We start from the raw sequence: 21,940 nt of genomic DNA on the forward strand, positions 1-21,940 counted from the left end.
GTAGGACATAGATTATTTAGATATCTGGAGTTAGGTGTAAAATGTTCAACTTAATTCGTTCCGAATTTCGGAGCGAATGGGACAGAGGACGAAAAGGCAGAATTGACGAACAGGCTTATAACTTTTCTATTATAAGGGTCCTGTTTGTTCTTTTTGAGGTAATTTTTTAATGTGTCTAAAGATAATATGCGTTTTTCTACTCTGTTTTTATATCTTTCGTTTATGATGCCAATGAGCGCTCTAAAATCTAACGGACGATCTTAAGATCCAGACTCAGAAGATAATCATCTGCGATTTATTAAGGCAATAACTTTAATAAAAGTCTTTGTTGTCTATGAACGTTAAATAAGGTGCAATTGTCTTTTATCTTGTGTCTTGAAAATGTAACTAGTCATGACATTACATACCTACATAATATCAGCGTAATGGTTTCTGTACTTGATTTTACTACGCATATGTACACCTACAACATAATATTAATATATATCGGCACTGCTTTGAAAAAAACTTGTATCTTCTTCTGTAAATTAAGAGAAAAATGTATTAAGTATGTATGGAATGCATATAGACTTACTACGTTTTGTCTTTGAGGAGCAGTGTGAGATACGAGATTTTTTCAAAGTAGTGACGATATCGCTGTATAGCGATAATACCGCCTGTTGTCTACCACAGTTAATGTGCTTAATTTTTTGATGTCACCTTGTTATATTGGTGAACAATAAAGAATATTTGTATTGTATTGTATGTATATTGTATATACAGTAAGTATATATCACCCATGTAAGTAATTTAAATATTTCTTTTTTACCCCATTTGCTAATTTCATGAAAAGATTGCATCTTTAAACACCCAATTCGATGTTCCTGCATAACTTCGAGAACCTTTTCTACAACCGGGTACATATATTGCATATCTCCATATTGGACTAGTAGAACCATTAGCTCCGATGGTATAATAGTAGTCTGCCAATCCAAGCACAGATGTCATATAGACCACATTGATCAAGCAAACGTATCTACTTAGCGTTTCCCAACGGATGTCAAATGAACTCTGAGTGAAATCCAGGCCATGAGTTGTCCGTGGATTTAGCTCTGCAAGCTTGCAACTTTCGGACGTCAATTTTTGTAAGTTGAAGTCTCCAAAACAGATCCGCAAAGCGCTCACCTCGATACATGCATCTACGCATGTATAATAACATATCCAAACAACATTTTATTGCTAGCTACACAATAAATAAGCTCAAGGCGTTTAAATATGAAGAGGTGGTTACTGGAACTTTCGTATGCTGATACGGAGACCATTCTCCTGACTCGGTAATACGGTTAGCAGCTCACGTACACACGCGCGCACGCGCAAACACACACACACACACACACACACACACGCAAGCACACGTACATGCACACACACACACATACGCACGCACGCGCGCACACACACACGCACACACACACACACACACACACACACACGCATTCGCACGCACTCTTGTATATATTGTAAATAATAATAATATTATAAGTAGCAAGTAGTAAATAATGTTACCTTGGCTCTTCCAGTCTTTATAAACCTAAGTAATAATTCTAATTTTGTTCGCACTCCAGGGTCCCAAGATACAGGTTCAGCCTAGTTTGGGGTCCGCCAGATGTACCAATATGTTTATTTTGTGTTTGCTTAATAAATACTTTTACTTTACTTTACTTTTACTTTATGTATATACAGTAAGTATATATCACACATGTAATAATGTAAATATTGACTTATTGACCCCATTTGCAGTTTTATGAAAAGATTAGCATCTTTAAACGATTCGAATATGACACTTCGGCCTTTTCTACAATACAAATATATATAATTTGTTTCTACTATCTAGAACCAAGTTCTGTGTCTATAGGTCTAAGCTAGTCTCTTCCAGTTACATCGCCACACTTACGCAAAGAAAAATAGCTTAACACGTAACACGCTTTTATATTCATAATATCTTTAACAAATTGTCTGACCCGTGGTCAAATAACAACAAGAAATGACCCACCCTAAACACTTTTAGCGAAATTGAATATGGAATGAGAAAAATGGGTCACATGGGATAGTAAATTACGTAACATAGAATAATCTGCCCATTCAAACAGATTTGTCCCTATTGCATGATCCTTTCCAGAAAAATCTATTTGTTTTGGTACGCTCTATATGTGGGACAAGCATTATCGAGTTTATCATAATCGATTATACTTCCTTTATCAGAAAGCACACATAACATAACGCTTCTATTTCATTTTAAATAAAGGTTAAAATCCTATACCGTCAATGTATAAAAATATTTGCTCGCGGCTTCGCCCGCTCTAAATTCAAATGCTCAATACAAACTTCCACCCCCCCATTTTAGGGAAATGGGAGATTAGAAAGAGACGAAAGGTAGCCTATGTCTTTCTCCATCCCTTTAACTATCTCCACTTAAAAATCACGTCAATTCGTCGCTCCGTTTTCCTTGAAAGACTGACAAACACACAGACGCACATACTTTCCCATTTATAATATTAGTATAGATATCAGTGACGTTTTTTGTTATTGTTATGGTTCTTATCAGATAAAGTAATCTTGTATTATATGCTTTGGCGTGTTATCTTATAGACGTCTAAATATCTTTGAAATACCTACTGATAATCATCGTCTAAACATACTTATATTGTGAAATAAAAAGTTTATTGACATTTAAAGAGGTTAATTATGTTTATATTGTAGTGTGAATGTCCTTGCTTCCTCGTGAAAACAATAGAAAAACCGGAAAAACAACCTTCATATGTCAATAACACTTTCGTTAGTTCATTAACATATGGTATTCATATTATTTAAGGTGATATTGGCACGACGAATCCTGTCCACAGTGTCCACACGGTGGTAAGGAGGAGACAAGCATACCTACACTTGGTAGCAGATTGTATCATGTACGCGGCAACGCGATATGATACATTCGGTAGAGACAGTGTGACAAAAGATGAACTCAAGGATGTCGAATTTAAAGATGGCCTTCTGTTCTTCAGGAAAACGAGAAGATTTGAGGAGAGAAGTGTGGGAGGGCAGCCGGGACAGTAACCTGCAGCTCCAACTTTGGGAATCGGGCTGAATGAACGCATCACGTGATCGACAGCCCGCCTGTTTCCGGCCAGGCGTCCCTACACTACATTTACATCTACAAGGTGACAATGGGATGTCAACTGTAATACTGTAGCTATTCCTGTATCGGATTATTCAGCGCATGATGCTATTTTAACGCACTAGTGCGAGAAGTGGTACTTTATGTGCCTATGTCGAAACTTCAAAGGGTCATTATGTAGAATGTGCTGTTTACAAATATTGTTAAAAAGTCCTAATACAATAATAGTCTACTTTCTTAATGACCGAAAATACATTTTATTGAATTAATGGAACTGTTAAGGTGGCTCGCTTTCCATACAAAAAACATCTACCATTTATTTAGTCACTGCACACTACAACTAAATAAAAATATGCGCATACATCTACTATACATTATCCGTCGTCGCGGTAGTGAATGAAATACATTGTTTCATACAGAAATCATGGACAAATCCATGTGAATTTTTTATTAATTTTACGTAAATGTGCGTGCCAAATTTTGTGTACAGACACAGAGCCGTCATATTTCGCGCATTTTTAGTTGACATTGTCATCAGTGACATTTGGCTCTTGACAAGTAATTATTTAAAGATATTGGTTTAGTTAACTCAAGCAGACTCAGAAATAATGACGCATTTTGTCAACAAAGATACATATCGTGTATTTCGACACTGCTAATGTAAATCGAAATGGCGTCTCGGTCAAACGTCCGACTATGATGCAGAAGATCGTGGGTTCGAGTCCGAAGTTTTTTTAATCATTTGAACTTTTATGGATTTATTAAGTATTTTTTATTTTTTTAATGGAATATTTGACTATTACTATATTGCTTTCCTATTTTTTATTTTCATACAAAACTACAATACAATCCTTTATTATGCCTTTGTTGATAAAATAAAATATTACACGTCTGGTATAATACATTATACATAGGTCATAGTGTGGGCATAGTATTAGTAAAGTATTGCATTTACTGAGCTGGTTGACCTATGTTATTGTTGTGTGAATGTTTTTCTTCAACAACTAAATGGTTATATACAAGAATATGGGTAGCTTTTGCACATTGTAATTTTTCCTCAGTCACCCGTTGACCACGAACGCTGTAAAGTGTTTGAAACATCGGGATGAATTTTAAACTCATTATACGCGATTTAATCCGTTTTCATAGTTTTTATTTCATGAGTAACTATCGCGGTAACTGAAGACAATATTAACTAAATGGTTACAAATAATAATTATCATCAATATAATCTGGTCCAGGCAGGCAATTATGGTCGCGCGATAAATGATAAAACATCTGGCCGTCCCTATAATCGCACTTACTAATAGTGCGACAGGGACGGCCTGATATTTTGTCGTCTATCGCGCGACCATGCTACCCGTGCTGTACTAGCTTTTGCCCGCGGCTTCGCTTGCGTTAGAAAGAGACAACAGTAGCCTATGTCACTCTCCATCCCTTCAACTAAATCCCCTTAAATAATCACGTCAATTCGTCGCTCCGGTTTTGCCGTGAAAGACGGACAAACAAACAGACACACACCCTTTCCCATTTGTAATATTAGTATGGATTTGACATTATTATTTATATTTAAATAATTATATATGTATAGCCCAATTTCGTCGGTAACAGCGTGTTATGTAATGGCGTCGTTGGTGAATAGTCGTCTGTCACGCCGTGAAGGTGCGTTCGATTCCCAGGATTCTATAAACTTTTTGTATTTTTTTGGATATAAATTTCGTATTTTTTATTGACCGAGCAAGAATGGAGAGCCGAAGGTATCAATTTTATCTTAGAGAACATATTGATTTTTTTATTGTCATTTTGATTTTCTATTTATTAAGTTGAGATATAAAACACAACTTTTGATACCCTCGCTAAATATAATATTTTATCGAAATTACTCCTTAGATAAAAAAAGTCCACTTGAGTTTTTAAAGCATTACGTTACTCAGTTAACTATAGCATGTTCATTTACTAATTTAAGATTTCAAAAGCGATTTGAATACCCTTGCTCCATCGAAAATAAACAATTAGAAAAAAAAAATCATTCGAATCGTACTTTAGAAACTAAAATTTATCTATACTTTTTTGGAATTTTTAAAAATATCAGATTAGGATAATTATGTTAGAAATTCTGAGTTCGACGAACCCAAAAATTATTACCATGTAAGAGAATAGGTTTTTAATCTTTTTTGTGGAAAACGCTCAGTAACTACTGTACGAGTACATATACATTTATATATAATAATAAAACAAAAAATAGTGTCTCATAGTGTTGTGTTCCTGCCGGTGAGTAAGGCTGCCAGAGCTCAACGAGGGTGTGGGGTGCTGACGACGGGAGGACTTACGGAACTAATTTGTTCCGTCTATTGTCCTTTGAGTCGTCGGCAACCCAAACCCTCCTTTGAACTTGTACACTCCTTTTTGCTGTGCACACGCAGCAAAGGGGAGTGTACAAGTTTCTAATGGGGCGGCAACGCGCATGCGACACTCTTTGAGTTGCAGGCGTCCATAGGTTACGGTGACCGCTTTCCATTAGGTGGACCGTATGCTTGTTTGCCACCGACGTAGTATTAAAAAAAAAAACAGAAAAAGTCACCGGTGTGAAGTTAGCGGCCAAAGTTATCGGCGAACGATAACCCGACCAAATTAAGTGGTCTATAATATGAACATGTGTATCTTCCTCAAAAACGGCTAAAAGACTAGAATAAAAAGGAAAAACATATAATCCTCCATACTAACAATGAAATTCCCTTCTAAACTTTACTATAAAGTCGAATAAAAAGCATCGCTAATGGTCATAAATATTGTTAGTCCCTTCAATGAAAACCACAAATTTTGACCCACTTCGAGACGCGAGACCACTTCGATATTTACATTTTTAGAAAGGGTTTGATAAGGCCTTTCATAATCAACTTTCAGTACTCACTTCGCGAGCTAACTCTAGCTGCAGCAGCCGAGGAAAAGTTATCGGCCAAACGAATTTTTTAACATCCTTCGATAGAAATCACAGATTTTGACCCAGTTCGAGACGCCGGACCACTTTGGTACTTACATGGTCGAAAACTGCATAAAAACACCTTTCATAAACATTTTTCAAAACTGACTTCGCGAGATAACTCTAGCTTCAGCGGCCAAAGAAAAGTTATCGGCGGGTGAGATTTTATACCAATCGATGAAAATTACTAATTTTGACCCACTTCGAGACGAGAGACCACTTTGATAGTTACATTTTTAGAAAGGGTTTGAAAAGGCCTTTCATAATCTACTTTCAGTACTCACTTCGCGAGCTAACTCTAGCTGCAGCAGCCGAGGAAAGGTTATCGGCCAAACGAATTTTTTAACATCCTTCGATAGAAATCACAGATTTTGACCCAGTTCAAGACGCCGGACCACTTTGGGACTTACATGTTCGGAAACTGTATAAAAACACCTTTCATACACATTTTTCAAAACTGACTTCGCGAGATAACTCTAGCTTCAGCGGCCAAAGAAAAGTTATCGGCGGGTGAGATTTTATACCAATCGATGAAAATTACTAATTTTGACCCACTTCCAGACGAGAGACTACTTTGATATTTACATTTTCAGAAAGGGTTTGAAAAGGCCTTTCATAATCTACTTTCAGTACTCACTTCGCGAGCTAACTCTAGCTGCAGCAGCCGAGGAAAAGTTATCGGCCAAACGAATTTTTTAACATCCTTCGATAGAAATCACAGATTTTGACCCAGTTCGAGACGCCGGACCACTTTAGTATTTACAAGATCGGAAACTGTATAAAAACACCTTTCATAAACATTTTTCAAAACTGACTTCGCGAGATAACTCTAGCTTCAGCGGCCAAAGAAAAGATATCGGCGGGTGAGATTTTATACCAATTGATGAAAATTACTAATTTTGACCCACTTCGAGACGAGAGACCACTTTGATATTTACATTTTTAGAAAGGGTTTGAAAAGGCCTTTCATAATCTACTTTCAGTACTCACTTCACGAGCTAACTCTAGCTGCAGCAGCCGAGGAAATGTTATCGGCCAAACGAATTTTTTAACATCCTTCGATAGAAATCACAGATTTTGACCCAGTTCGAGACGCCGGACCACTTTGGTACTTACATGGTCGGAAACTGCATAAAAACACCTTTCATAAACATTTTTCAAAACTGACTTCGCGAGATAACTCTAGCTTCAGCGGCCAAAGAAAAGTTATCGGCGGGTGAGATTTTATACCAATCGATGAAAATTACTAATTTTGACCCACTTCGAGACGAGAGACCACTTTGATATTTACATTTTTAGAAAGGGTTTGAAAAGGCCTTTCATAATCTACTTTCAGTACTCACTTCGCGAGCTAACTCTAGCTGCAGCAGCCGAGGAAAAGTTATCGGCCAAACGAATTTTTTATCATCCTTCGATAGAAATCACAGATTTTGACCCAGTTCATGACGCCGGACCACTTTGGTACTTACATGGTCGGAAACTGTATAACAACACCTTTCAGAAACATTTTTCAAAACTGACTTCGCGAGATAACTCTAGCTTCAGCGGCCAAAGAAAAGTTATCGGCGGGTGAGATTTTATACCAATCGATGAAAATTACTAATTTTGACCCACTTCGAGAGGAGAGACCACTTTCATATTTACATTTTTAGAAAGGGTTTAAAAAGGCCTTTCATAATCTACTTTCAGTACTCACTTCGCGAGCTAACTCTAGCTGCAGCAGCCGAGGAAAGGTTATCGGCCAAACGAATTTTTTAACATCCTTCGATAGAAATCACAGATTTTGACCCAGTTCGAGACGCCGGACCACTTTGGTACTTACATGGTCGGAAACTGCATAAAAACACCTTTCATAAACATTTTTCAAAACAGACTTCGCGAGATAACTCTAGCTTCAGCGGCCAAAGAAAAGTTATCGGCGGGTGAGATTTTATACCAATCGATGAAAATTACTAATTTTGACCCACTTCGAGACGAGAGACCACTTTGATATTTACATTTTTACAAAGGGTTTGAAAAGGCCTTTCATAATCTACTTTCAGTACTCACTTCGCGAGCTAACTCTAGCTGAAGCAGCCGAGGAAAAGTTATCGGCCAAACGAATTTTTTAACATCCTTCGATAGAAATCACAGATTTTGACCCAGTTCATGACGCCGGACCACTTTGGTACTTACATGGTCGGAAACAATTTTCAAATCTGACTTCGCGAGATAACTCTAGCTTCAGCGGCCAAAGAAAAGTTATCGGCGGGTGAGATTTTATACCAATCGATGAAAATTACTAATTTTGACCCACTTCGAGACGAGAGACCACTTTGATATTTACATTTTTACAAAGGGTTTGAAAAGGCCTTTCATAATCTACTTTCAGTACTCACTTCGCGAGCTAACTCTAGCTGCAGCAGCCGAGGAAAAGTTATCGGCCAAACGAATTTTTTAACATCCTTCGATAGAAATCACAAATTTTGACCCAGTTCGAGACGCCGGACCACTTTGGTACTTACATGGTCGGAAACAATTTTCAAATCTGACTTCGCGAGATAACTCTAGCTTCAGCGGCCAAAGAAAAGTTATCGGCGGGTGAGATTTTATACCAATCGATGAAAATTACTAATTTTGACCCACTTCGAGACGAGAGACCACTTTGATATTTACATTTTTAGAAAGGGTTTGAAAAGGCCTTTCATAATCTACTTTCAGTACTCACTTCGCGAGCTAACTCTAGCTGCAGCAGCCGAGGAAAAGTTATCGGCCAAACGAATTTTTTAACATCCTTCGATAGAAATCACAAATTTTGACCCAGTTCGAGACGCCGGACCACTTTGGTATTTACAAGGTCGGAAACTGTATAAAAACACCTTTCATAAACATTTTTCAAAACTGACTTCGCGAGATAACTCTAGCTTCAGCGGCCAAAGAAAAGTTATCGGCGGGTGAGATTTTATACCAATCGATGAAAATTACTAATTTTGACCCACTTCGAGACGAGAGACCACTTTGATATTTACATTTTTACAAAGGGTTTGAAAAGGCCTTTCATAATCTACTTTCAGTACTCACTTCGCGAGCTAACTCTAGCTGCAGCAGCCGTGGAAATGTTATCGGCCAAACGAATTTTTTAACATCCTTCGATAGAAATCACAGATTTTGACCCAGTTCGAGACGCCGGACCACTTTGGTACTTACATGGTCGGAAACTGCATAAAAACACCTTTCATAAACATTTTTCAAAACTGACTTCGCGAGATAACTCTAGCTTCAGCGGCCAAAGAAAAGTTATCGGCGGGTGAGATTTTATACCAATCGATGAAAATTACTAATTTTGACCCACTTCGAGACGAGAGACCACTTTGATATTTACATTTTTAGAAAGGGTTTGAAAAGGCCTTTCATAATCTACTTTCAGTACTCACTTCGCGAGCTAACTCTAGCTGCAGCAGCCGAGGAAAAGTTATCGGCCAAACGAATTTTTTAACATCCTTCGATAGAAATCACAAATTTTGACCCAGTTCGAGACGCCGGACCACTTTGGTATTTACAAGGTCGGAAACTGTATAAAAAGACCTTTCATAAACATTTTTCAAAACTGACTTCGCGAGATAACTCTAGCTTCAGCGGCCAAAGAAAAGTTATCGGCGGGTGAGATTTTATACCAATCGATGAAAATTACTAATTTTGACCCACTTCGAGACGAGAGACCACTTTGATATTTACATTTTTACAAAGGGTTTGAAAATAATAATAAAATAATAATAAATCATTTATTTAAGACCAACGTGGATCATAGTGTTAGTAACATAAATAATCTTAGTCTAGTGAAAAGGCCTTTCATAATCTACTTTCAGTACTCACTTCGCGAGCTAACTCTAGCTGCAGCAGCCGAGGAAAAGTTATCGGCCAAACGAATTTTTTAACATCCTTCGATAGAAATCACAGATTTTGACCCAGTTCGAGACGCCGGACCACTTTGGTACTTACATGGTCGGAAACTGCATAAAAACACCTTTCATAAACATTTTTCAAAACTGACTTCGCGAGATAACTCTAGCTTCAGCGGCCAAAGAAAAGTTATCGGCGGGTGAGATTTTATACCAATCGATGAAAATTACTAATTTTGACCCACTTCAAGACGAGAGACCACTTTGATATTTACATATTTTTTAGAAAGGGTGTGGCGGCCTGCTTGGCTAGCAATTGACCGCGCGCCTGCGCGATACGCCACCACCGCTGCCGTGGCAACGAGGAAAAACGGTTACTTCAACTGAGAGCTAAAATCGGGTTTCGTAATTTCTCGTTGCATATAAAGAATTATAAATACTGTAACATTATGTACATATCTTTAATGTAAATACATCTGTAAATAGCATCTGCGTATCTTTCCTGTAAGTACTACCATCCTTACCTGCATACCTACTTTCCCACGGTTCCTCGCTCAAACTGCAGAAGATGCCTACACTTGACAATACCTTAACTGTCTTCTGTGATACTTCTACTGGACAACCTCGTCCATATGTCACCCCAGAGTTCCGCAAACAAGTCTTCAACCAGCTACATCAACTTCATCATCCTGGAGGCTCAGCTACTGTGCGACTGGTTTCAGAGCGATTCGTATGGTCAGGGATTCGCCGAGACTGTAGAGAGTGGGCTAGGCAGTGCTTGAAATGCCAACAGAACAAGATCACCCGTCATACCATTTCACCACTTTCCACTTTCACCACTCCATCCTCGAGGTTCGCTCATATTCATCTCGACCTCGTAGGGCCCCTTACCCCGTCTTCTGATTTCAGATTCTGCCTTACCGTCATCGACAGATTCACTCGATGGCCTGAGGTGTTTCCACTCAGAGACATCACTGCTGAATCCTGTGCATCCGCTCTGGTATCTGGCTGGTTTGCCAGGTTCGGATGCCCGCTACGGGTAACCACAGACCGTGGTCGCCAGTTCGAGAGTCAACTCTTCAATGCTCTCACCTCCATGGTTGGTGCTCACCACTACCGCACCACCGCATATCATGCTGCGGCTAACGGGATGATTGAAAGGCTACATCGACAACTCAAATCTGCCATCATGTCGCACTCATCATCATCAACGTGGACCGAAGCTCTTCCTCTCATCCTACTGGGTATCCGGAGTGCCGTGAAAGAAGATCTTCAGGCTACTCCCGCAGAGCTCGTATATGGTGAGACGCTCCGTCTACCTGGGCAGTTCCTCTCACCTATGCCCGACTATAAAGTAGGAGATGTCACAGAATATGCTACTCGCTTACGCTCTCACATGGCCAACCTTTCTCCAAGACCAGCTTCGTGGCACATCAAATCAACTCCCTTTTACATCCCACGTGGCTTAGAGACTTGTTCCCACGTTTTTCTTCGAGTCGACCGTGTCCGCAGCTCACTTGAACCACCCTATGAAGGCCCGTATAAAGTCATGAGACGACAGAAGAAATTCTATTCCATTGACATAAAGGGCAAGCTAAACAATGTGACGGTGGATAGACTGAAACCTGCATATATCATGCGTGAAGAATCGCCTCAACCACCTGAGTTAGGCAGCAATGATGTCGACGTAGAGAAGCAGACGAGAAGTGGAAGACACGTCAGGTTCCCTGCTAGATATCGACCGTAGTTACGGTCTGGCCAGGGGGAACATGTGGCGGCCTGCTTGGCTAGCAATTGACCGCGCGCCTGCGCGATACGCCACCACCGCTGCCGTGGCAACGAGGAAAAACGGTTACTTCAACTGAGAGCTAAAATCGGGTTTCGTAATTTCTCGTTGCATATAAAGAATTATAAATACTGTAACATTATGTACATATCTTTAATGTAAATACATCTGTAAATAGCATCTGCGTATCTTTCCTGTAAGTACTACCATCCTTACCTGCATACCTGCTAGCACACTACAAGGGTTTGAAAAGGCCTTTCATAATCTACTTTCAGTACTCACTTCGCGAGCTAACTCTAGCTGCAGCAGCCGAGGAAAAGTTATCGGCCAAACGAATTTTGAAAGATTCTATCTCCGAACATCTTGATAGAGGTATCCAGGTTGATATCCTTTATTTCGACTTCAGGAAGGCTTTCGATCGCGTTGATCATGATGTGTTACTGAACAAACTGTGTCAGATCGGTTTCTCCCCAAGTTTGTTGATCTTCTTTGCAAGCTATCTACGCGATCGGCAGCAATATGTCCGACATGGATGTTTTGTTTCGGCTCCTTATCATACTCGATCTGGTGTCAGTCAGGGCTCCATATTAGGACCATTCCTGTTCGGAATAATGATAGATGACCTGCAGTCTGTTCTTAGATCTTCCCAGTGTCTTCTTTATGCTGACGATCTGAAGTTAGTGTACGGGGTACAGCAGAGAACCGATTGTGAGTCATTACAACATGATGTTAACTTGGTCTACCAATGGAGTGTGGCAAACAAACTTCTCTTCAACTCTGCCAAATGCAGTGTTTGTACTTTCAGCCGTGCCCACGCTCCAATACTTGCACAGTACATGCTAGGTTCTGAGCCCATTAATCGTGTGTCCGTTGTTAAGGATCTTGGCGTCGTCTTCGATACGCGTCTCACATTTCACGAGCACTTAGAGTCACTTGCTGCTGACTGCTATCGAAGACTGGGCTTTGTTATTAGAAACCTGCGTGACTTTAAAGAGCCCTTAGCAATTAAACTTGTTTACAATGCGTTGGTTCGAAGTAAGCTGGAAGCCTCGTCGATTGTGTGGCATCCATATGAGTATAAATATACGTTATTACTCGAGAGGGTCCAAAAGGTATTTCTGAGGTTTTTGTACAAAAAAATGTATGGGTATTACCCATTTCTATACCCCACGAAATGCTTATTGGGCACTCTCGGTTATAACTCATTAGAGGTAAGGCGAAATTACACTCTGTTGACCACTGCGTGTCGCATCCTGCGCGGTGAGTCGGACTGTCCTGAGTTAGTCAGCCGTGTGGTGCAATTATTTGTCCCTGACGTCCCCAGGATAGCCCTCAGGCCCCGGCGACGTGACCTGTTGGCAGTGCCGACGGTGCGCACCGTGTCACGCAGAAATTCGCCACTTCTTCGTGCCCTAACACAACTGAATGCGCTCCTGACATCAGCACCCGAGTGTGATGTGTTTGCGTGGGGATGGGCAGCTGTGTGCAAGGAATGCCTGCGATTTTGTGAAGGGATGGATAATAGGTGCTCCACTGTAGAAATGTAATTTATTTATCAAATGTTAATTTATTTAAATTGTATTGTAATCACATTATTGAATGGAATTGTATTTTATTGAATTGAATTGTATTTTGGTATGTTAGTCATGCTATAATTCTTTAAATTGTAATTTTTCATATTTATCTGATCTTATTTTTATTGTATTGAATGTTGTTGTATTTGTAATTTAAATTATGTCATTATTATTGTCTACATGGCGCATTAGTTTGTCACTGTAATGTCATGTATATGTGTTCTATTAAATAAAATAAATAAAATAAAATAAATTTTTTTAACATCCTTCGATAGAAATCACAGATTTTGACCCAGTTCGAGACGCCGTACCACTTTGGTACTTACATGGTCGGAAACTGCATAAAAACACCTTTCATAAACATTTTTCAAAACTGACTTCGCGAGATAACTCTAGCTTCAGCGGCCAAAGAAATGTTATCGGCGGGTGAGATTTTATACCAATCGATGAAAATTACTAATTTTGACCCACTTCGAGACGAGAGACCACTTTGATGTTTACATTTTTAGAAAGGGTTTGAAAAGGCCTTTCATAATCTACTTTCAGTACTCACTTCGCGAGCTAACTCTAGCTGCAGCAGCCGAGGAAAAGTTATCGGCCAAACGAATTTTTTAACATCCTTCGATAGAAATCACAGATTTTGACCCAGTTCATGACGCCGGACCACTTTGGTACTTACATGGTCGGAAACAGTTTTCAAATCTGACTTCGCGAGATAACTCTAGCTTCAGCGGCCAAAGAAAAGTTATCGGCGGGTGAGATTTTATACCAATCGATGAAAATTACTAATTTTGACCCACTTCGAGACGAGAGACCACTTTGATATTTACATTTTTAGAAAGGGTTTGAAAAGGCCTTTCATAATCTACTTTCAGTACTCACTTCGCGAGCTAACTCTAGCTGCAGCAGCCGAGGAAATGTTATCGGCCAAACGAATTTTTTAACATCCTTCGATAGAAATCACAAATTTTGACCCAGTTCGAGACGCCGGACCACTTTGGTATTTACAAGGTCGGAAACTGTATAAAAACACCTTTCATAAACATTTTTCAAAACTGACTTCGCGAGGTAACTCTAGCTTCAGCGGCCAAAGAAAAGTTATCGGCGGGTGAGATTTTATACCAATCGATGAAAATTACTAATTTTGACCCACTTCGAGACGAGAGACCACTTTGATATTTACATTTTCAGAAAGGGTTTGAAAAGGCCTTTCATAATCTACTTTCAGTACTCACTTTGCGAGCTAACTCTAGCTGCAGCAGCCGAGGAAAAGTTATCGGCCAAACGAATTTTTTAACATCCTTCGATAGAAATCACAGATTTTGACCCAGTTCGAGACGCCGGACCACTTTAGTATTTACAAGGTCGGAAACTGTATAAAAACACCTTTCATAAACATATTTCAAAACTGACTTCGCGAGATAACTCTAGCTTCAGCGGCCAAAGAAAAGTTATCGGCGGGTGAGATTTTATACCAATCGATGAAAATTACTAATTTTGACCCACGTCGAGACGAGAGACCACTTTGATATTTACATTTTTACAAAGGGTTTGAGAAGGCCTTTCATAATCTACTTTCAGTACTGACTTCGCGAGCTAACTCTAGCTGCAGCAGCCGAGGAAAAGTTATCGGCCAAACGATTTTTTTAACATCCTTCGATAGAAATCACAGATTTTGACCCAGTTCATGACGCCGGACAACTTTGGTACTTACATGGTCGGAAACTGTATAAAAACACCTTACAGAAACATTTTTCAAAACTGACTTCGCGAGATAACTCTAGCTTCAGCGGCCAAAGAAAAGTTATCGGCGGGTGAGATTTTATACCAATCGATGAAAATTACTAATGTTGACCCACTTCGAGACGAGAGACCACTTTGATATTAAATATCAACCACCATACCACTTTGGTACTTACATGGTCGGAAACTTTATAAAAACACCTTTTATAAACATTTTTCAAAACTGACTTCGCGAGATAACTCTATCTTCATACATACATACATACATACATACAATCACGCCTGTGTCCCATGAAGGGGTAGGCAGAGCACATGAAACTACTCAGGTTTCAGTGCCACTCTTGGCAAATAAGGGGTTGAAAGAAAACGAAACTGTGACATTGCAGTGACAGGTTGCCAGCCTCTCGCCTACGCCACAATTTAACCCATATCCCACAGTCGCCTTCTACGACACCCACGGGAAGAAAGGGGGTGGTGAAATTCTTAACCCGTCACCACACGGGCAATGTTATCGGCCAAACGAATTTTTTAACATCCTTCGATAGAAATCACAAATTTTGACCCAGTTCGAGACGCCGGACCACTTTGGTATTTACAAGGTCGGAAACTGTATAAAAACACCTTTCATAAACATTTTTCAAAACTGACTTCGCGAGGTAACTCTATCTTCAGTAGCCAAAGAAAAGTTAGCGGCGGATGAGATTTTATACCAATCGATGAAAATTACTGATTTTGACCCACTTCGAGACGAGAGACCCTTTCTAAAAATGTAAATATCAAAGTGATCTCGCGAAGTCAGTTTTTTAAAATGTTTATGAAAGGTGTTTTTATACAGTTTCCGACCATGTAAATACCAAAGTGGTCTGGCGTCTCGAACTGGGTCAAAATCTGTGATTTCTATCGAAGGATGTTAAAAAATTCGTTTGGCCGATAACTTTTCCTCGGCTGCTGCAGTTAGAGTTAGCTCGCGAAGTGAGTACTGAAAGTAGATTATGAAAGAACTTATCAAACCCTTTCTAAAAATGTAAGTATCAAAGTGGTCTCTCGTCTCGAAGTGGGTCAAAATTAGTAATTTTTATCGATTGGTATAAAATATCACCCGCCGATAACTTTTCTTTGGCCGCTGAAGCTAGAGTTATCTCGCGAAGTCAGTTTTGAAAAATGTTTATGAAAGGTGTTTTTATGCAGTTTCCGACCATGTAAGTACCAAAGTGGTCCGGCGTCTCGAACTGGATCAAAATCTGTGATTTCTATCGAAGGATGTTAAAAAATTCGTTTGGCCGATAACTTTTCCTCGGCTGCTGCAGCTAGAGTTAGCTCGCGAAGTGAGTACTGAAAGTAGATTATGAAAGGCCTTTTCAAACCCTTTCTAAAAATGTAAATATCAAAGTGGTCTCTCGTCTCGAAGTGGGTCAAAATTAGTAATTTTCATCGATTGGTATAAAATCTCACCCGCCGATAACTTTTCTTTGGCCGCTGAAGCTAGAATTATCTCGCGAAGTCAGTTTTGAAACATTTTTCAAAACTGACTTCACGAGATAACTCTATCTTCAGTAGCCAAAGAAAAGTTAGCGGCGGATGAGATTTTATACCAATCGATGAAAATTACTGATTTTGACCCACTTCGAGACGAGAGACCCTTTCTAAAAATGTAAATATCAAAGTGATCTCGCGAAGTCAGTTTTTTAAAATGTTTATGAAAGGTGTTTTTATACAGTTTCCGACCATGTAAATACCAAAGTGGTCTGGCGTCTTGAACTGGGTCAAAATCTGTGATTTCTATCGAATGATGTTAAAAAATTCGTTTGGCCGATAACATTTCCTCGGCTGCTGCAGTTAGAGTTAGCTCGCGAAGTGAGTACTGAAAGTAGATTATGAAAGACCTTATCAAACCCTTTCTAAAAATGTAAGTATCAAAGTGGTCTCTCGTCTCGAAGTGGGTCAAAATTAGTAATTTTTATCGATTGGTATAAAATATCACCCGCCGATAACTTTTCTTTGGCCGCTGAAGCTAGAGTTATCTGGCGAAGTCAGTTTTGAAAAATGTTTATGAAAGGTGTTTTTATGCAGTTTCCGACCATGTAAGTACCAAAGTGGTCCGGCGTCTCGAACTGGGTCAAAATCTGTGATTTCTATCGAAGGATGTTAAAAAATTCGTTTGGCCGATAACTTTTCCTCGGCTGCTGCAGCTAGAGTTAGCTCGCGAAGTGAGTACTGAAAGTAGATTATGAAAGGCCTTTTCAAACCCTTTCTAAAAATGTAAATATCAAAGTGGTGTTCCGAACATGTAGGTACCAAAGTGGTCCGGCGGAGGCTTGGGCGGAGGCGGGTCCATGTGCAAGTGATAATTTGCGACCGGTCGCTCCTTGCGGTGGGTCTGTCTCTATGTCAGATACCTGTCCGGTAGCTGGCATGGTGAATGGTCTCGGGAGTAGCACAGGTTGCAGAGATCCCCGAGGCAAAACTGGTTGTGCTCCTTCCCGAGGTTACCGCCTGTTAACTGCCTGGTTCTACCGTAGAAACAGGTAAGAACGGAAACAACCAGTTGAACCTTCGTAGGGCAAGTTTTGCAAGGGAGCAGACACAAGGACCGGAAGTAGGTGTTGTCATCCGGATGACTGCACCTCCAACTGGGCCAAGTGAGTGAACCATTGTAAAACACCCTTAGTGTAATCCCAACCTATCCATATCCCTCAGATGGGTCGCAATGTTTGCCATCATGATGACGCCGCTGTAGGCTTGACTTCTTTATGAGGACGAGTCTGTAGGGGTGGGATGGTGATGGCAAACAACGATCCGTATCCCGTATAATCAGCCGTAGGCGATGACGTGGCATGTCGCAGCGGGCTTCCCATCCACAAAGAAGGATGGGAGGCGGTAGAATGCCACCCGCGTGTTTGTGCCGTGCGCGGGGACCCGTACGGGTGGAGAAGGAGATCCTGGGAGTCTAGGCGAAGCAGGGGTCTGCGGTCGTTATCCCTGTTAGGCGAAGCTCCTTTGGCTCCATATTCATCTCACACGGGCGGTCTTAGTCTAGCCAGCTAGGATCAATCGGCTGCCGTGTCCAGTCAGATGGCCACAAGGTTAGTTCTCTGGGGTGTAGGGGTCTGTAATCGGCGGAGCACGATTCACTGCGTCGGCTGAGGAGCTGACCAGGGTTTTGGCACCGTGCGGATTCACAGACAACGCATCCTGGATTACTATAGCAGACTTGGTAGCCCTAATGCTTCAATGCATTCCAAATGTGTGGCTCCGTGGTGGGTGGGGAACCAGTTTGCTGAAATTTTTCATTGTCTTTTTATGGATACAAAAGTACCTGTAACGACGGGGGAGGGGACGCCGTACCCGTACGGGATGAGGCGAAGGCGCATAGCGCAAAGGTTGCTGCACCAGCGATTAGTGGGGCTGTCTGTGACAGATCCACGAGCGTTGGCAGCGGCAACACGTGGACGTCCGCTAGGACGGGGGCCAAGCGTAGGGGCCACGGCGGAGCTGGCCATCCCAACAGCACCAACCCGTCTCTTCCCTTAGGGTTGAAGAGTGGGGGCGCAAAGCAAGCACCCCTCGGGGAGCCGACTAGCGCTGGTGCTGGGGGGATGGGCCGCGGAGCAACGGCCAACTGCGGGAGGGACGTGCCGCTTCCAAATTCTGGTGGGGCGGCTCCGGGCGCCATTGACGACGCTACTGCACCCCAGGGTGTGGATGCGCAGTCGGGTGGAGGAGTAGCCCCAACCAGGAGGCAGAAGAGGCGTGCGAAGGCGCGGGCGAACCGAGACGCGCAAGAGGGGGCCGGACCCTCCACTAGTGGGGCGGGGAGGCAGGCAACTAAGAGGTCACTGGGGGCCAGTGGCGACTCTTCTCTGCTCGCTGGCGACCACAAGCGAACAAGGGTGGGGGGGACGTTCGCTGAGGTAGCGGCGAGCGAGAAGATGGCCATCGTCCCAGTGACCTTTCCAGAGGAGAAGGTGTTGTTGGAGCATAGGTCGGCCATAGTGAGCGTCCTGCTCGTGGCGTTAGACGAGGCGGCCGATCCTATGCCCGACATCACGTTAGGTGCTGTCACGGGGGTGCGCTTCACATCACCTGCGGAGGAAGCGACGCAGTGGGATGGCTCCGCTCGGTGATCGGAAGAGGAGAGATCGGCGGGCGGCGCCTGAAGTCGTGGCTGCCAAAGATCTGCCGAAACCGGTCAAGATGGCCTGGCGTACGGCGATTGATGGCAGTCAGGACGTGGCGCTGGCTCTGCGGGTGATGCAGAGGCGCAACCCCAAACTCCGCACCGACGAGTGGAAGGTGGTCGACACCGTGATGTCGGAGCTGAACACCAGGCGCATCGTCCTGATGGACCAGGTGTCAGCTGACGTCATCAGGGAGGCCGGCTACGTTCTGCACTCGGGGCTCGACACCAGCCACTTCAAGCTCCTGGAGACGGGGAAGGAGCGTGAGCATGAAGAGGCTGGGGTGGAGCCCGGTACGGACGGGGGGGGAGGGGGACTCGGCGGCCGACAAGGCTGCGGGCGCCGCGGGGGCGGCGACGGGGAGGCCCCGGAGCGGGACGCGCCGCCTGGCGCTCCTGCGGAGGTGGCTGGGGACCGGTCGGAGGCGGGGGAAGTGGTGCTAGTCGGGGAGAGTCTCGCTGGGCTGCGCTGGGCCCGAGAGTCGTCACCGATCTCGTCGATGGCGGGCTCGGAGGACCTGCGCGGTCTGGAAGAACTCTACCTGGAGGGCACCACTTCGCCCATGTCCTGCGACAACACGGTCCAGGAGGTGGCCGCTGATCTCAGCACCACCAAACACTAACCGCCGTAATGGAGGGGCTAAGGTGTGTACAAATAAATTTACAACACAATAAGGCCGCCACTGCCCTTCTGGCCAGGCAGCTAAAAAGCGACAAGTTCGACATTGCCCTTATTCAGGAACCATATATTTACAAGGGAGAGATAAGAGGCTTGAATGGTACTGGCGGGACGATACTGTATATCTGCTCCGAAAGTAATATGAGGACATGTATTTATGTTAAAACCGGCATTGATGCTATGCTTCTAAATGCTTTCTGTTCCAGGGATCTGACCACGGTCAAGATCCAGAATAAAGGGGGAGTAAGGCACTAGTCATCTCATCAGCCTACCTTCCTTACGAGGCGGCGGATCCCATCACCACACAACTGCGGGATCTCGTCGACTACGGCAGCCGGGCGAACACTGACCTGATCATCGGCTGCGATGCGAATGCACACCACGTCATCTGGGGAAGCTCGGATGTCAACAGAAGAGGAGAGAAGGTACTGGAATTCCTGGTAAGCTCTTCACTACAACTCTTGAATAAAGGCAATGAGCCGACATTCGTCAATGCTAGGCGAGGTGAGGTCATTGATATAACGCTAGCGTCCAACAACGCAAGTAATAAAGTTAGTTCATGGCATGTCTCTGGGGAGATTTCTTTATCGGACCATAGATATATATGCTTTAGGTATACCACTAAGATCAAAGTAGAAGTTATACTAAAACGGAATCCCAGGAATACCAACTGGTTATCGTTCAAGGATGACCTTAAGGCGGACCTGGGAAACCCCAATGGTAAGCTAAACTCTATTATTGACATAGAACTTGAAGCTGACAAAATAGGGCAAGCCGTCCATACGGCTTGGACAAATAACTGCCCGGAAAAGAAAATCCTGGCGAAGAAGGTACCCTGGTGGAATCCGGAGATAGCAAAACTCAGGAAAGAAACTAGGGCTGTCTTTAACGATGCCAAAAGAAGTAATGATTTTGAGCTCTACGCGCGAAAACTCACAGAGTATAGCAAGGCAGTGAGAAAAGCGAAAAGGAAAGCGTGGAAAAACCACTGCGATCAAATCGGTTCCATTCCGGAAGGCATGAGACTCACGAAGGCACTAGCCACAACGAAGTCAGTCCCACTCACCTCTATTAGAAGGAGTGATGGTGGAATGACTGAAACGGGGCTAGAGACCCTCAAGGTGATGTGTGCCACACACTTTCCAGGCTCGATAATAAATCAGAGTGTACCAGACGATGAACCAATTAGTGTTACGGAACAGTGCACTCGCACGACCAGGCATAATTGGGACACGTCGAAAAAGGTAGTAGACCACAACAAAATACAATGGGCATTATCGACATTTCAGCCATATAAAGCCCCGGGGCCAGATGGAATCTACCCCATACTACTACGAGAAGGCGCTAACGTACTTATACCCCACTTGAGTAGACTGTACAAAGCGTGTATTGCCTTCGGACATGTACCACGTGCATGGAGGTTAGTAAAGGTAACATACTTGCCCAAACCAGGCAAAGAGGATTACACAGAAGCCAAATCATATAGGCCCATAAGTCTATCATCATTTCTCCTTAAAACTTTGGAGAAACTGGTGGACAGACACATCAGGGATGGTCCGCTCAAGAGACATCCACTACACCGCTTGCAATGTGCATACCAGCCGGGCAAGTCCACGGAGACAGCACTACACCTGGTGACAACTAGAGCGGAGCAGGCCATAGAAAACAAAGAACTATGTCTTGCTGCATTTCTGGATGTCGAAGGTGCCTTTGATCGCACCACATATGGTGCAATCAATAATGCTGCACTCAAACATGGCATAGAACCTACCATCTGCCGCTGGATAGGTAATATGTTGAACAGCCGGCTAATTAAGTCCTCCCTCATGGGGGAAGAATTACTAGCCACAGCAACAAAAGGTTGTCCACAAGGTGGGGTTCTCTCTCCGACTCTATGGAGCCTGGTAGTGAACTCACTTTTGGAAGAACTAAATAAGGGCCCAGTATATACAGTGGGTTATGCAGATGATTT

General features: G+C 42.6%; 2 protein-coding genes across 7 annotated transcripts in view; one reads left to right on the forward strand and one right to left on the reverse strand.

The window, feature by feature from the left end:
- LOC125230602 (protein yippee-like) overlaps positions 1 to 21,940 on the reverse strand; it is a 204,915-nt gene that overhangs the window by 42,447 nt on the left and 140,528 nt on the right. The gene's annotated exons all lie outside the window — the stretch shown is intronic.
- On the forward strand, positions 11,106 to 11,756 carry LOC125230413. Its single transcript, XM_048135551.1, has one exon. It carries the CDS (start codon positions 11,106 to 11,108, stop codon positions 11,754 to 11,756), a length of 651 nt encoding a protein of 216 aa, XP_047991508.1.

Source organism: Leguminivora glycinivorella, chromosome 10 (assembly GCF_023078275.1).
Source record: "Leguminivora glycinivorella isolate SPB_JAAS2020 chromosome 10, LegGlyc_1.1, whole genome shotgun sequence".
Lineage (NCBI taxonomy): Eukaryota > Metazoa > Arthropoda > Insecta > Lepidoptera > Tortricidae > Leguminivora > Leguminivora glycinivorella.

What these genes read in the sequence shown, in the direction of transcription:
- LOC125230413 (XM_048135551.1), top strand. Translation starts at nt 11,106, where the DNA reads ATGGTTGGTGCTCACCACTACCGCACCACCGCATATCATGCTGCGGCT.